Genomic DNA, 13,869 nt, shown 5'->3' with positions numbered 1-13,869 from the left:
TGCAAGATGCAGCAAAGGTGCTGCTCGCCGATTCCGAGTGGGCAGCCCTCCGCACTGCGCGTCCTACTGCGCCGCCAAGACCGCGCGCGATCGCAACTATGGCGCTCCTCCAACGCGCCGTCGCGCTCGCCGCGCTGGCGTCGGCGGAGAACCTCAAGACGGTCTACGTCGCCACCAGCGTCCTGTGGCCGTGACGATTTTCGAGAGATTTGGGGTGGGAAAACAATGAGAAATCGTCACCGTCATGCTTATTAGGTCGCCACGCTCCCGGAGCTCGTGGAGGCGATGGAGGAGCCGGAGGTCGGTCGCATCTTCCTCAACGACAGCATCACGCTCGCCGGGTCGCCGCTGCCCACGATCGACGGGCGGCTGCTGGAGATCGAGGCCGGCCCGGCCTGCGCGGCGCCCTGCGCGCTCTCCGGCGCCGGCGGCCGCATCTTCAACGTCGGCGGCCGCCCCGGCGGCCTGAGCCTCGCGGGCCTCGCGCTCCGCGACGCCGCCTCCTCCGGCAACGGGAGCGCGATCTACGTCGCCCACGGCGTCGCGAGCGGCGGCGGCCTTTTGAGCGTGAACACCTGCGCCTTCGAGAACAACACGGCGCTCGGCGACGGCGGCGCGGTCTACGCCGGCCGCCACGCGATCCTCGCCTTCGAGGGCTGCGCCTTCCGCGACAACCTCGCCCGGGGCTCCGGCGGCGCGGTCGCGGGCTACGGCCTCGAGGTCGGCGTCTCCGCGACGACCTTCGTCCACAACTCGGCCGTCGGCGACGGCGGCGCGCTCTTCCTCGAGGGCGGCAACGCGTCGCTGAGCCTCTCCGCGTCGCGGCTCGAACGCAACGACGCGGGCTCCGGCGGCGCCGTGGGTCTCGGCCGCGGCGACGCGGCCCGCGCCGGGCACTTGGGCGCCGCGGCCGCGGGCGTGCACGGCGTCGTCTTCGCGAACAACTCCGCGCGCGGCGCGGGCGGCGCGCTCCGCGCGGGGCCCCTCGGGAATTTCGCTCTGAACGACTGCCGCTTCCTCGACAACAGCGCGCTCGGCCGCGGCGGCGCCGTCGCCGTCGACGCGTCGAACCCGACGGCCCTGACGAACTCGTCCTTCGTCGGAAACGTCGTCTTCGACGGCGGCGGCGCGGCGCTCGCCTTCGGCTCCGATCCGACAGGCGCCGCGCCGCCGGCGCTCGCCGCGTCCGTGGTCCACAACGTCACGTTCGAGGGCAACGCGCTCGCGGACGGCGCCTCCCACGGCGGCCGCGGCGCGGGCATCCTCATCAACGAGGGCACGCTCATCTTCGCCATGAGCGTCTTCTCCGCGAACGTCGACGCCGGCGGCGCCGAGGACGACGTCTGCGCGTACGGCGCGGGCACCGCGGCCCTCTTCAAGCCCGAGGAGAAGCCCGCGGCCTGCGGCGCCTGCGCCGGGCGGGGCACCTGCGCCTAGGTGGCTTGTGGCGGAGTGGAGTCGTAAGCAACAAGCAGGTTTTGACATCGCCCTCCCGGGCATCGACGGACGGCGGCTGAGGTGCAAGGTACTAACTTGCACAAAACATGAACTCGGGCTCTTGCCCTCGCACTCTGCCTGCGTCGTGCGACGCCATCGACGGCGAGGAGCCATCACTAGTAGACATCACTCGCAGACATCACTCTCCCGATGCGCCTCCACCTCCTAGCCCTCGCGATCCTATCCGTCGCCGCCTACGAGCCGCCGCCGCCGCCGCGGACCGGGTCGCGCGCCGGCGGCAGCATGAAGCGAAAGGCGCCGCCGGGGCCGTCGGCGGCGGCCGTCGCCGTCGGCGGCGTCGTCGCGTCCGGCGTCGCGTCGAGCGCGGCCGTCGCCGCGCACGCGCAGCACGGCTGGGCGGCGCCGCTCGCCTTCGCGGCGGGCGCGAGCGCGGCGACGCTGCCCGCGCTCGCGCTCGGCGCGCTCGGCGCCGCGCGGCGCCGCGCCGTCGAGTCCGGCGCGGTCCGGCGCGGCACGAGCGGCGCGGTCGCGAAGGTGCTGCCGGGCGATTCCGACGAGCGGCTCGGCGCGGCCGCGGCCGAGGCCGGAGGGAAACTTGCGAGCCGGCCCGCGGTCCGGGCCGCGCGCGGCGCGCTGCCCTGGGTGTTGCCGGCGGTCGACGCCGCCGTCTCGGGCGCGGCCGCAGCAAACGACAACAACGCGACGAGCGCGCGCGTCGGCGCGGCCACGGAGGGCGTCGTCGCGCGCGTCATCGACGACAACATCTTCCTCGCGGGCTTCGCGGCCGTCGTCGTCGTCGCGCTCGCCGACTTTTTCGTCTACGGCCTCGACCGTCTCCTGCCCGCGTAACACACACGTTAGTAGAGGGGCCCCGCGACGAGGCGCGGGTCCGGGTAGTCCAGGAGCGCCCGCTCCCGGGACGCCAGGCTGACGACGCCGGGCATGTCGTGCGTCGCGGGCTCCGCGAGGCTGATCTGGAAGTGGACGTGCGACGGCCAGTGGCCGTTCTCGCGCCACGCGCCGATGGCGCCGACCCGGTCGCCGCGCCGCACGGGCGCGCCGACGCGCTTCCAGGAGCAGGACGCGGCGTCGAGGTGGCCGAAGAGGAACCAGGCGCGGACGCCGCCGATCTCGTGCTCCGTGACGACGACGTGGCCGTAGTCGCCGGGCTCCTCGTTGTAGCCGAAGCTGTGGACGACGCCGTCGGCGGGCGCGTAGACGGGCGTCCCCGGGGGCCCGCCGACGTCGAGGCCGATGTGGACGTCGCGCACGCCCTCGTAGCCGTCGATGCTCTTCGACGCGTCTTCGAACATCTCCGTCGTGTACATGTTCTGCCGCCTTTCATTGTAGCGGCCCACGTCCCAGACCGCGCAGCGCTGCGTCGCGGGCCGCCGGAGCCAGCGCCGCGGCGCGCAGTCCCACCCTCCCCTCGCGCCGTCGACGCCGAAGGAGAAGTTGCGCACGACGTACTGCCCGCGCGGTGGGAGCCGCACGACGGGCGCGAAGTCCGCATCGCCGCAGGCCGCCGCGAAGGCCGCGAGGCGCGCCGTGCCGTTGGTCTCGGCGTCGGCCGGCGCGGCGGCGTCCTGCTGTGGCGTGGTTGGTGCGGTGGCATCCTGCTGCGGCTTCAGGTGCGCGCGGTCATCGCCCAGGCCGCCGACGCGTGCCAGGAGCAGCGCACAGGCGATGCAAAATGGTGCCATCTCAGCCACAAAGGAAACATGTGTGGAAATGTGAAGGGAGTTGCATCATTGTTGCATCGCCGATTCTGAAGGCTGCCCACGATGAAGATCGTCGCCCTCGACGTCGTGGACTGGCGCTACCCGACGTCGCTCAACAGCGACGGGTCCGACGCGGTGCACAAGGACCCCGACTACAGCTGCGTCTACGTGACGCTGCGCACCGACGGCGCCCTCGACGGCTACGGCCTCACGTTCACCCTGGGCCGCGGCAACGAGGTCGTGGCGACGTGCTGCGAGAGCCTCGCGCCCCTCGTCGTCGGGCTGGACCTGGAGCAGGACGTGCTCGGCGACCTCGTCGCGTTCCAGCGCAAGCTCACGCAGGACGGCCAGCTCCGGTGGATCGGCCCCGAAAAGGGCGCGCTGGCCATGGCGTGCGGCGCGGTGCTGAACGCGGCCTGGGACCTCGCGGCGCGGCGCGCGGGGCTGCCGCTCTGGGAGTTCGTCGCGTCCCTCGAGCCCGAGGCGCTCGTGGACATGATCGACCTCAAGCACCTGAGCGACGTCGTCACGAAGGACGCCGCGCTCGCGTTCCTGAAACAACGGCGGCCGGGCTGGCAGAAGCGCGTCGCGGAGATGAAGCGGGACGGCTACCCGGCCTACACGACGAGCGCGGGCTGGCTCGGCTACCCCGAGGCCAAGGTTCGCGCGCTCTGCCGCGAGTACGTCGCCGCGGGCCACCGATACTTCAAGATGAAGGTCGGGTCGCCGGACCCCGCGGACGACGTCATGCGCGCCCGGGCCATCCGCGAGGAGATCGGCGACGACCGCGTGCTCATGATGGACGCGAACCAGAAGTGGGACGTGCCCGAGGCCATCGCGAACATGCGCCAGCTCGCCGCGTTCAGGCCTTTGTGGATCGAGGAGCCGACGCACTGCGACGACGTCGTCGGCCACCGCGAGATCGCCCGGGCCCTGCGGCCCCTCGGCGTCGGCGTCGCGACGGGCGAGGTCGCCCAGAACAAGGTCATCTTCAAGCAGCTCCTCCAGGAGGACGCGATCGAGTTCTGCCAGATCGACTCGTGCCGCATCGCGGGGCCCAGTGAGATCTTCGCCGTGCTCCTCATGGCCGCCATGAAGAACGTCAAGGTCTGCCCCCACGCCGGCGGCGTCGGCCTCTGCGAGTACGTGCGCCACCTGTCCATGATCGACTACGTCTGCTTCTCCGGCGACCTCGAGGGCCGCGTCTGCGAGTCGACGACGCACCTCCACGAGTTCTTCGAGGACCCCGTCGCCTTCGCGCCGGGGCCCGACGGCGCCGTGCGCTACGTCGCGCCGAAAGCGCCGGGCTTCGCCAAGTTCGAGGCGAAATCCGCGGGCGCGTGGGCGTTCCCGCACGGCGACTCCTGGCGCGACGCGGCCGCGGTCGGAGAAAAACTTCACGCGCGCGCGCGCGCCGCCGCCCGGGCCGAGGGCGACAAGGCCGCCGCCGTCTCCGAGGACACGCTCGCGGAGATCGACCCGCGCGCGGTCTACGTCCTCCAGGCGAAGTGCGTCTCCGTGCTCAGCCGCGCGGCCGCGGCGTCCAAGAAGCGCAAGGCGCCCCCCTAGGACAACCCACCCCCGCTCTTAAGCCTCCCCGCGCGGGCTGTTCGTCGGCGTGTCGTCGCCCTGGTCGAGGCGGTCGTGCTTGATCCGCGCGACGCGGCGCCGCACCGCGTACACCGTCGCCGCCGCGAGCGCGAGAAAGACCGCGGCCCCGAGCCCCCGGGCGTTCTGCTTGCCCATGCGCAGGGCCGTCTCCGCGCGCTGGAGCCAGAAGGCGGCGAGGGACCCCCACAAAAAGGACGCGGCGACGGCGAGCGCGCCCGCGCGGACGACGTTGAACTCCGGGACGATGCACGGCGCGGTCCGCGCGGTGTGCGCCGCGAGCCCCGTCGCGAGCGCCGCGGAAATCAGCAACAGCTCGGAGCCCGCCTCGAGGGACGCGCTGGGCTTCGCGCCGCAGCGCCGCGCGCGGTCCGGGGACCAGAAGTTGACGACGACCGCGAGCGCGAGCTTCGTCTGCGCGACGACGGTCAGATACCTGCGTGGAAATCAAATCTTCAACCCGACTTCAATGTGCGCGTAATTGAACGTTTGGGACCAGACTTTTTGGCGGTGCTTCGAGAACTCGATGAGAGCAATCGATTCGTCCAAAAATCAGCCGAAGCGACGTCGATTTGATCGAGATAGGGAGTTCTGAAGTTTGGTTGGGATAACCCAGCTCACTGTTTGATTTCCACACCGTCAGATACGTGGGCTCGAACTTGAGGTCCAGCGCCTTGGACTTGAACTGGAGCTGGGGCTGGACGTAGGTGAGGAGCGGGTAGTAGCACAGGATGCCCGCGAGCGCCGCGGCGACGTAGACCGCGTGCGTCCGCGACGCGCAGCGCACGGCCTGTGGAATTCAAATCTTCAACCCGACTTCAGTGTGAGCGTATGCGACATTTTCGACGCAATCTCTTCGGCTGTGCTTCGAGAACCCGACGAGAGCAATCGATTCGTCCAAAAATCAGCCGAATCGACTTCGATTTGGCCGAGCTAGAGAATTCTCAAGTTTGGTCAGGACCACCAAACCAGTGGTTGAATTCCACACAGCGCACGGCGATGCGGCTCAGGAACCGCGGCGACGGCTCGCAGGTGTCGCAGACGAGCGCGGAGAAGAGCGTCGTCATGACGGGCGCCAGGCCCGCGGCGAAGACCTTGATGCCCTGGAAGTAGCACCAGGGCAGGCTGAACAGCTTGAGCTTCGCGCCGCCGGGCCCGAGACCGACGGTCTGCGCGCGCGCCTGCCTCACGGCCCGGAGCAGGTAGGGCGGCGTGATCAGGCACAGGCCCGCGCAGACCCAGAAGGCCTGGGACGCGTCGACGCTGTCGAGCGTCATGAGGGGCAGCGACGCGAGGCGGCTCAGCCGCGTCCGCCGCGCCTGGCCCGCGGTCTCCGGCGGCGCGCAGCCCCGCGGGTCGAACTCGCAGCGGCGCACCGTGCCCCAGGCGAAGCCCCCGGCGCCCTTGAGGCCCACGGAGCAGAACGTGGCGACCTCGATGAAGAGGTCCAGGAACGCGAAGCCGTTGTCGACGTTCCGCGTGACCTTCACGGACCGCCGCGCCGCGTGGCTCCGCTCGGCCGCCGCCGCGGCGTCCGCGGACCGCCGCAGGCTCGCCGCGGCGACGTCGACGATGCGGTGCCAGTCCGACGGCGGCGCCGCGGCCGCGTCGGCGTCGGCCGCGGCGTCGTGCGCGGCCGCGCCGGCTTTCAGGAGCGCGAGCTCCTGGGCCGTCGCGTCCGGCGCGTCCGCGCCCTCGAGCGCCTCCAGCAGCGACGCCTTGAGCCGCGCGAGGGAGCAGAGCCGCCGCCGTTGCTTCGTCGCCGTCTCCTCGGCGATCGCGCGCTCCGCGTCCGCGACGGCGTCGTGGATCGCGACGGCCTCGTCGTCGCTGGAGTCGTCGCCGCCCGCGCGCTCCGCGTCGCTGAGCTTCACGGCCGCCCGCGTCCGCTCGCGCGCGGCCCGGAACTTGGCGCGGGCCTCGCGCGACGCCGCGCCGAACGCCGCGCCCGCGCGCGACGCCGCCGCGCCGTGCTGGTCGCCGCGCCGCACCTCGCCCATTGTTTCACCGGCGGCGTCGCGCGCGGCGCGGAGGGCGTGCTGGGACGCCGCGAGGGCCGCGCCGCCCCGGGGCACGCCGCCGTCGCGGCGGAGCACGTCGAGGAGCCGCGGCGGCCTCCCCGGCCCGCCGCCCGCGAGCACGCCCGCCTGCCGCGCGGCGGCCTCGGGCGCCAGCGTCGCTTTCGGGAAGATGTGCTTCTGGCCCAAAAGCTTGAGCGCGTCGGCCTCCGGGAGCTGGGGGTAGAGCGCGACGGCCGCCTGGCGCATGGCCTGGCGGAACTGGCCGTAGCCCAGGACCTTGTCCGCGCGCGCGTCGTCGCCGTCCGCGTCGCGCGCGAGGGACGTGAAGATGAGGTCGGCCTTGAGCTCGCCCAGCGCCCGGGGCCCGCCGTCGCCGAGCACGCCCGCGTCCTCGAGGAAGCCGCGCCAGTCGCCGGCGCGCATGGCGGCGCCGCCGTTCGCGCGCGCGCGGCCGGCGAACGCGCGCGGCAGCAGGCCCGCCCGGTACGCGGCCGTCGCCGCCTTCGTCGGCGGCGCGAGGCGCCAGCGCCGCTCGACGAGCAGGGGCACGCCGTCGCGCACGAGGCGCCACCGCGCGAGCGCGACCGCGCGCGCCTCGAGCGCGTCGAGCGCCTCCGCGGCTCGCCGCCCGCCGCCCCGGAGCTCGTCGTCGAGCGCGCGCTCGACGTCGTCGACGGCCCGGCGCGCGGCCGCCGCGGGCGCGCCAGGGAACGCCGCGCGCGCGAAGACGTCGCAGGCCGCGGCGACGGCGCCGCGCGCGGCCGTCCGCGCGGCCGCGCACCCCGCGGCGTCGCCGGCCTCGAAGCGCCGCCGCCGCCGCGCGGGCGTCACCGCCGCGTCGTCCGAAACGTCGTCGTCGCGCGCGCGTCCGAGGCACGCGCCGCAGCGGCGGAACCTGTCCCGGAGCCAGGGCGGCGCCTCGAGGCTCAGCGCGGCCTCGTCGGGCAGCAGCTCGACGGCGCGCGCGACGGCCGCGCGCGCGGTGGGCCGGTCCGGCGACGGCGCGGCGCCGCGGGCCTCGCGCGCCTTCCGCGCCGCGGCCGCGGCCTCGGCGACCCTCTGGTCGTGCTTCCGCCTGACCTCGTTGCGGATCTTGCCAAAGGGCTCGAGGTCCATGCACGACGGCTCGCGCTTCGTCCTCCGCCAGAACACGAGCGACTCGTCGCCGGGCCGCTGCTCGAGCGCCTTCGCGTAGTCGTCGTCGGCCGGCGCGGGCGCGGGCCTTCGACCGGCCGAGCTCGGCCGGTCGCGGGGCGACGACGGGTGGCGCAGCAGCCGCGTGGAGACCTGGTCGCCCCAGGCCTGGAGCTTGCCCTTCTCGCGGTGAATCTCGCGGTCGCCCCAGGCCAGGACCTGGGTCACGCGCGCGGAGAAGCGGTCGTGCCGCTCGTCCTTCTTCCCCGCGTCCGACGCGGCCTCGACGGCGGCCGCGGCGACGCGGCGCTCCGCGGCGTCCGCGAGCGCGCCGTGGCGCGCCGCCGCCCGTCGCAGGTCCTCCCGCAGCGCCGCGTCGGCCGCGTCGGCGACGCGCCGCGCCGCGTGGTCGCCGAGCGTCGCCCGGCGCCGCGCGGGCCGGTCCCGGCGGAACGCGGCCTCGGCGCCGGCCGCGTGGTGGTCCCGCGCCTCGACCAGCAGCCGCGCGACGGCCGGGTTCGCGACGACGCGCTCCGCGCGCAGCGCCAATCGCAGGTCGTAGGCGGCGACCTTCGCCCGCGCCTCGTTCTTCAGCCGGTCCATGGACGCGTTCGCCGCGGTCGTGAGAATCAGCACGAGCGCGAAGACCGCGGCGACGAGCGCGCCCATGAGCTGCGACTTGGACACGAGGGGCACGCGGTCCGCCTTCGCTAAGAAGAACAAGGGCCCGAGCACGCCAAAGGGCACGAGCACGAGGCAGCAGACCATCGTCGAGAAGAAGGGCCCGGCCTCGTCCGCGGACACGTCCGCGCCGCACCAGCGGTCGTAGAGCGACCGCGCGGGCGCGGCGTCGTCGCCCGCGGCGCCGTCGTCGCCGCCGTCCGCGGCGCCGTCGCGCAGCAGCGCCGCGTAGTACGCGAGGTTGTCGAGCGCCGCGCGCCGCCCCGCCGCCGCCGCGCCGCCGCGCCAGAGCGCCGCGCCGAGGAAGGCCGCGTCCCAGGCCGCCGCGCAGGCCGGCGCGGCCGCGACGAGGCAGAGCGCCGCGGCCTGGAGCTCGCCGCTCAGGGACCGGTCGAGCTTCAGCAGGTCGCCGCGGCGCCCGGCGACGAACAGCCAGGCGACGACGGCGACGCCCGGGCACCAGCACGCGGACAGGGCGCGCTCCTGCAGCGTCTTCGGCGGCTTCAGGAGGCGCCGCGCGGGCTCGCGCTCGCGCCGCGCGGCCTCCTCGAGGCCCGCCCACGTCGCGAGCGGCGCGACGCATACGAGCGCGCCGAAGAAGCCGCGGCCGCCGGCCCGGAGCCGCGTCTGGAAGAGGACGACGCCGACGTAGCAGAGCACGAAGACGAGGAGCGCGTGGGGCGCCACGCGGAGCGCGTCCGCGCGCGGCGGCGCCGGCGGCGCGGACTCGCGCCGCGCGGCCCACGCGTCCGCCGCGGCCGCCGCGAGGGGCACGGCCGCGGACGCGACCGCGGCGTAGCCCAGCGCGCCGCCGCCGTCCGCGACCGTCGCCGCCCACCAGGGCAGGGCCGCGAGCGCGACGGCGCGCGTCGCCGCGCGGACGCGGCGGCTCGCGGGCTCGCGGCGGTAGCGCTCCGCGGCGAGCGCCGCGAGCAGCAGCGCCCCGAAGGCGCCGAAGAGGGCCCGCCCCAGGGGCGCGTAGGCGGCCCGGCGCCGGCCGAGTTCCACGCAGGCCAGGCCGCCGAAGAAGAGGGGCGCCAGAAGCCGCGTCGCGCGCCGCCACGCCGCCTCGGCGCCGTCGCCGCGGCCCGCGAGCGCCGCGGCCGCGTAGGTCACGCCCGCCGTGGCCACGACGAGGAGCGCCACGGCGCCGCGCTGGGACGGCGGGCTCCGCAGCGCGCAGAGCGCCGCGGCGCCCGCGAGGCACGAGAAGAGCGCGGCGTCGAGGGCCGCGAACGGCGGCCGGCACCACCCCTTCCCCCGGAGGGGCCAGCCCAGCACGGCGACCCTCAGCACGGGGTGGCTCAACACCAAAACGCAGGCCAGGGGCGGCAGCACGCAGGCCGCGACGCCCGGCGGCGGCGCGGCCTTGGAACCGTCGAGGCCCGCGACGGCCTTCGCGCCCGCCGCGCCGCCCTTGCGGAACGCGACCAGGGGCAGCGCGACGCCCAGCGGGAAGAGCACGAGGACGCACACCAATGTCCCCAACATGCCCGCCGCCGCCGGCGGCACGAGCGGCGACGCGTTCGCGCGCGCGACCAAGTACCACGTCCCGTGCGTCGCGAAACCCGCGAGGACGACGGCGAACATGCCGAAGAAGGCGCCCAGGTCCCGCGCCTCGCCCGCGCTCCGCCTCATGGCCAGCACGGGCACCACCAAACCGACCACCACCAGCGCCGGCGCGACGACGGCGACGCAGAAGCCCGCGCGGTTCCGCGCGTCGAACGTTTGGGGACCGTACGCGACGAGCAGTCCCACGGCGCTGTAGGGCACCGCGGCGCAGGCGAGGCCCAGCAGCGCGCCGGCGCCGGCGTCGAAGCTCCGCGACCCGTCGGAAGTCCAGGCGCTCACCGCGCCGTAGAAGAGCAGCGCGCTGCCCAGCGCCGCGACGCCGAGCACGCGCCCGACGACGCGCGACGCCGCCTTGGTTTTTGGTCGCGGCGCCGGCGACGCGTCGCCGTCGCGCGCCGGCGCCACCTGGGCCGAGCCGGCGAGCGACGGCGGGACCAGCGACACCATCGATGGCATTTAGTTTGGCATCATAGTTTTGCCTATCGGCTCGTGAAACGATTCAAGATGAAGTTCTTGAGCCGTCGATGCCGCTGGCGAAGCGATCGACTCCGCCGTGCTCGACGTCGCCTGCCATCGGCGCCTGTCGACGACGCCGCACGCCCAGAGCCCGTCGACCGCAACTCATACCGCAGACTTCCTGCATGCCGATGTCGAAGGGGAAAGGCAAGAAGAAGTCCGGCAAGAAGGCGCCGGCGCTGACGCTCCGCCGCGCGTGCGCGACCTACGAGGGCAGCGTCGAGGGGTGCGTCTTCACGACCGTGCGCGGCGTCACGGGCTACTACGAGGACGCGCGCCAGGCGGCGAAGAAGCGCAAGGCCGCCGAGGCGCCGGCCGCGCCCGAGGGGAAGAAGGCGCGCGCGGCGCCGGCGGCGCGCGCCGACGCCGACGCCGACGCCGAGGAGGAAGCCGCGGCCGCCGCCGCCGAGGACGCGGACGACGACGACGAGCCCGCCGCCGAGGACGCGGACGACGACGACGAGCCCGCCGCCGAGGACGCGGAGGACGACGACGACGAGGCCGCCGCCGACGACGCCGCCGCCGAGGACGGCGCGCTCACGGGCAAGCCCGCGTGGTCCGCGCTCGGCCTGCACGCGGCGCTCGTCGACGCCGTCGGCGAGCTCGGCTGGGCGAAGCCGACGCGGATCCAGAAGGCGGCGATCCCCGTGGCGTTGAGCGGGCGCGACGTCATCGGCCTCGCGGAGACGGGCAGCGGGAAGACGGGCGCGTTCGGCCTGCCCATCCTCCACAAGCTCCTCGAGAAGCCGAGCCGGCTCTTCGGCGTCGCCTTGGCGCCGACGCGCGAGCTCGCGGTGCAGATCCACGAGGTCTTCGACGCGCTGGGCGCGGCCATCGGCCTGCGGTGCGTCTGCGTCGTCGGCGGCGTCGAGATCGCCGCGCAGGCGCTGGCGTTGGCGAAGCTGCCGCACGTCGTCGTCGCGACGCCGGGCCGCCTGGTCGACCACTTGGAGAACACGAAGGGCTTCTCCCTGCGGACCTGCAAGTGCCTGGTCATGGACGAGGCGGACCGCATGCTGTCCATGGACTTTGAGAAGGAGCTCGACGCCATCGTCGGCGCGATCCCGCGCGAGGGCCGGTGCTCCATGCTCTTCTCGGCGACGATGACGTCCAAGGTCGCGAAGCTCCAGCGCGCGTCGCTCTACAAGCCCGTGAAGGTGGCGGTCAACGACAAGTTCGCCATGCCCCGCCAGCTCGACCAGCGCTACCTGTTCGTGCCCGCGAAGCACAAGGAGTGCTACCTCGCGGCCGTGCTCGACGCGCGGCGCGGCGCGACGGCGCTGGTCTTCTGCGCGACGTGCGCGGGCGCGACGCGCGCGACGCTGCTGCTGCGCAACCTGGGCTTCGACGCGGCCTGCCTCCACGGCCAGATGGCCCAGCCGAAGCGGCTGGGGGCGCTCCACAAGTTCAAGGCGGGCGCGGCGACCATCCTCGTGGCGACGGACGTCGCCGCGCGCGGTTTGGACATCCCCGCGGTGGACCTCGTGCTCAACTACGACGTGCCGACGCACGGCAAGGAGTACGTGCACCGCGTGGGCCGCACGGCGCGCGCGGGCCGCAAGGGCTCGGCGATCGCGTTCGTGACGCAGTACGACGTCGAGCTCTACCAAAGGTTGGAACACCTCATCGGCGTCAAGCTCCCCAAGGCCGACGTCGACGAGGACATGGCGCTCGCCTTCCTCGACCGCGTCAACGACGCCGCGCGCCTCGCGGCGGGCGCCATGCGCGAGACCGAGGAGGTCCGCAAGCAGCGCCGCGGCGGCGGCGACGACTCCGACTCGGACGACGACGACCGCGACGACGACTTCGGCGCCGCCGACGGCAAGCGCCACAAGTTCGCCGGCATGCGGAAGAAGGGCCGCGGCGGCGGCCGCGGCGGCGGCCGCGGCGGCGGCGGCAAGGGCCGCGGCCGAGGCGGCAAGGGCAAGGGCGGCAAGGGGAAGCGGTAAGTCTGGTGCGCTCGTCAGTCCTGTCTGCTGGCCCCGGCGTCAAGATCAGCCCGGCTGAGTTCAAAAATGCCCTTCGCGAATCCAGGGCAGGTCATGGCCGTGCTGAACGAGGCAAAAGCCTCCACGGACCAGCGCCATGAGGTGCTCGCGCAAAAGGTCCGCGCCGTCGCCGCCGCGACGTCCGACGAGCGACGCGAGTGCACGGTCTGCCTCGACGAGCCGCGGTCCGTGCGCTTCCAGACCTGCGGCCATCTCGCCGTCTGCCCGGGTTGCTACGACATGCTGAAAGCCCTGGAGCCGGCGAAGCGTAAGTGCCCGCTCTGCAACGTCCACTTCGACGGGCGCGCCGCCGTCGAGGTTCCGGCCTCGGCGACGCTCGTCACCTACGTCGCGGGCGCGGGCCGGAAGGAGCGGCCGCACCCGCGCGAGCGCCTGGCGTCGCACGTGCGCGCGCTGCCCGGGAAGGAGGAGCGCCGGGCGCTCTCCCGCGGGACGCGCGCCGCGCTCCGCGACGGCACGACGCTCCTCGCCTACAAGGGCCTCTACGCGATTCTGGGCGCGGACGGCGCGCGGGCGACGCCCTTCATCAAGCCCCCGGGAGCCGCGCCGGCGCCGACGCCCGCGTGGCCGGCGCCGACGCCCGCGCGGCCGGCGCTCCCGGCCGCGCCGGCGCCGACGCCCGCGCGGCCGGCGCCCGCCGCGCCCGTGGCGCCGCGTCCGGCCGGCGCGGCGCTCCCGGGTCGGTCCGGCCGCGTCATCTGGTTCAACGACAAGAAGTTCCAGGGCTTCGTCAAGCCCGACGCCGGCGGCGACGACCTCTTCGTCCACGGCGGCGACGTCCGCGAGCCCATCGCCGCCGGCGACCGCGTGCTCTTCGAGATCGCCCGCTTCCGGGGCCGCGACAAGTGCGTCGACGTCGTCAAGGCCGGAGCCCCCGCGGACGCCGCCGCGCCGCCGCCGCCGCTTCCGGGGCCGGCGCCCGTGCGTCCTGCGGCGCCCGCCGCGCGCGCGCCCGCCGTGCCCGCGCGCGCGCCCGCCGTGCCCGCGCGCGCGCCCGCCGTGCCCGCGACGGCGCCCGCGCGGCCCGCGGCGCCCCCGCGGCCGGCGGCCCCCGCGCGGCCAGCGCCGGCGGCGGCTCCCGCGCGGCCGTCCCCGGCTCCCGCGCGGCCGCCGCCGCCGCCCGCGCGGCCCGCGCCGGCCCCGTGCCGC

General features: G+C 74.7%; 3 protein-coding genes across 3 annotated transcripts; 2 read left to right on the top strand and 1 right to left on the bottom strand.

Moving 5' to 3' along the window:
- Positions 1–3,242: 3,242 nt before the first annotated feature.
- On the top strand, positions 3,243–4,748 carry AURANDRAFT_52527 (hypothetical protein; the record flags this gene model as incomplete). The annotated part of the gene is made up of 1 exon (XM_009035675.1): positions 3,243–4,748. The coding sequence occupies one exon, from the start codon at positions 3,243–3,245 to the stop codon at positions 4,746–4,748; it is 1,506 nt and encodes a 501-aa protein (XP_009033923.1).
- Positions 4,749–5,339: 591 nt separating this feature from the next.
- Positions 5,340–10,642, bottom strand: AURANDRAFT_70910 (hypothetical protein; the record flags this gene model as incomplete). Its single annotated transcript, XM_009035515.1, has 3 exons — positions 5,340–5,378; positions 5,425–5,577; positions 5,783–10,642. The coding sequence occupies 3 exons, from the start codon at positions 10,640–10,642 to the stop codon at positions 5,340–5,342; spliced, it is 5,052 nt and encodes a 1,683-aa protein (XP_009033763.1).
- Positions 10,643–11,274: 632 nt separating this feature from the next.
- AURANDRAFT_2416 (hypothetical protein) lies at positions 11,275–12,579 on the top strand (the record flags this gene model as incomplete). The annotated part of the gene is made up of 1 exon (XM_009035284.1): positions 11,275–12,579. A coding segment is annotated over one exon (1,305 nt), but the record flags the coding sequence as incomplete, so codon positions are not given.
- Positions 12,580–13,869: the final 1,290 nt, after the last annotated feature.

The sequence above is a fragment of the Aureococcus anophagefferens genome (genome assembly GCF_000186865.1).
Source record: "Aureococcus anophagefferens unplaced genomic scaffold AURANscaffold_3, whole genome shotgun sequence".
Classification (NCBI taxonomy): Eukaryota; class Pelagophyceae; order Pelagomonadales; family Pelagomonadaceae; genus Aureococcus; species Aureococcus anophagefferens.
Note: the sequence above shows the minus strand (reverse complement) of the source record. Positions and strands in the feature narration are given on the sequence as shown.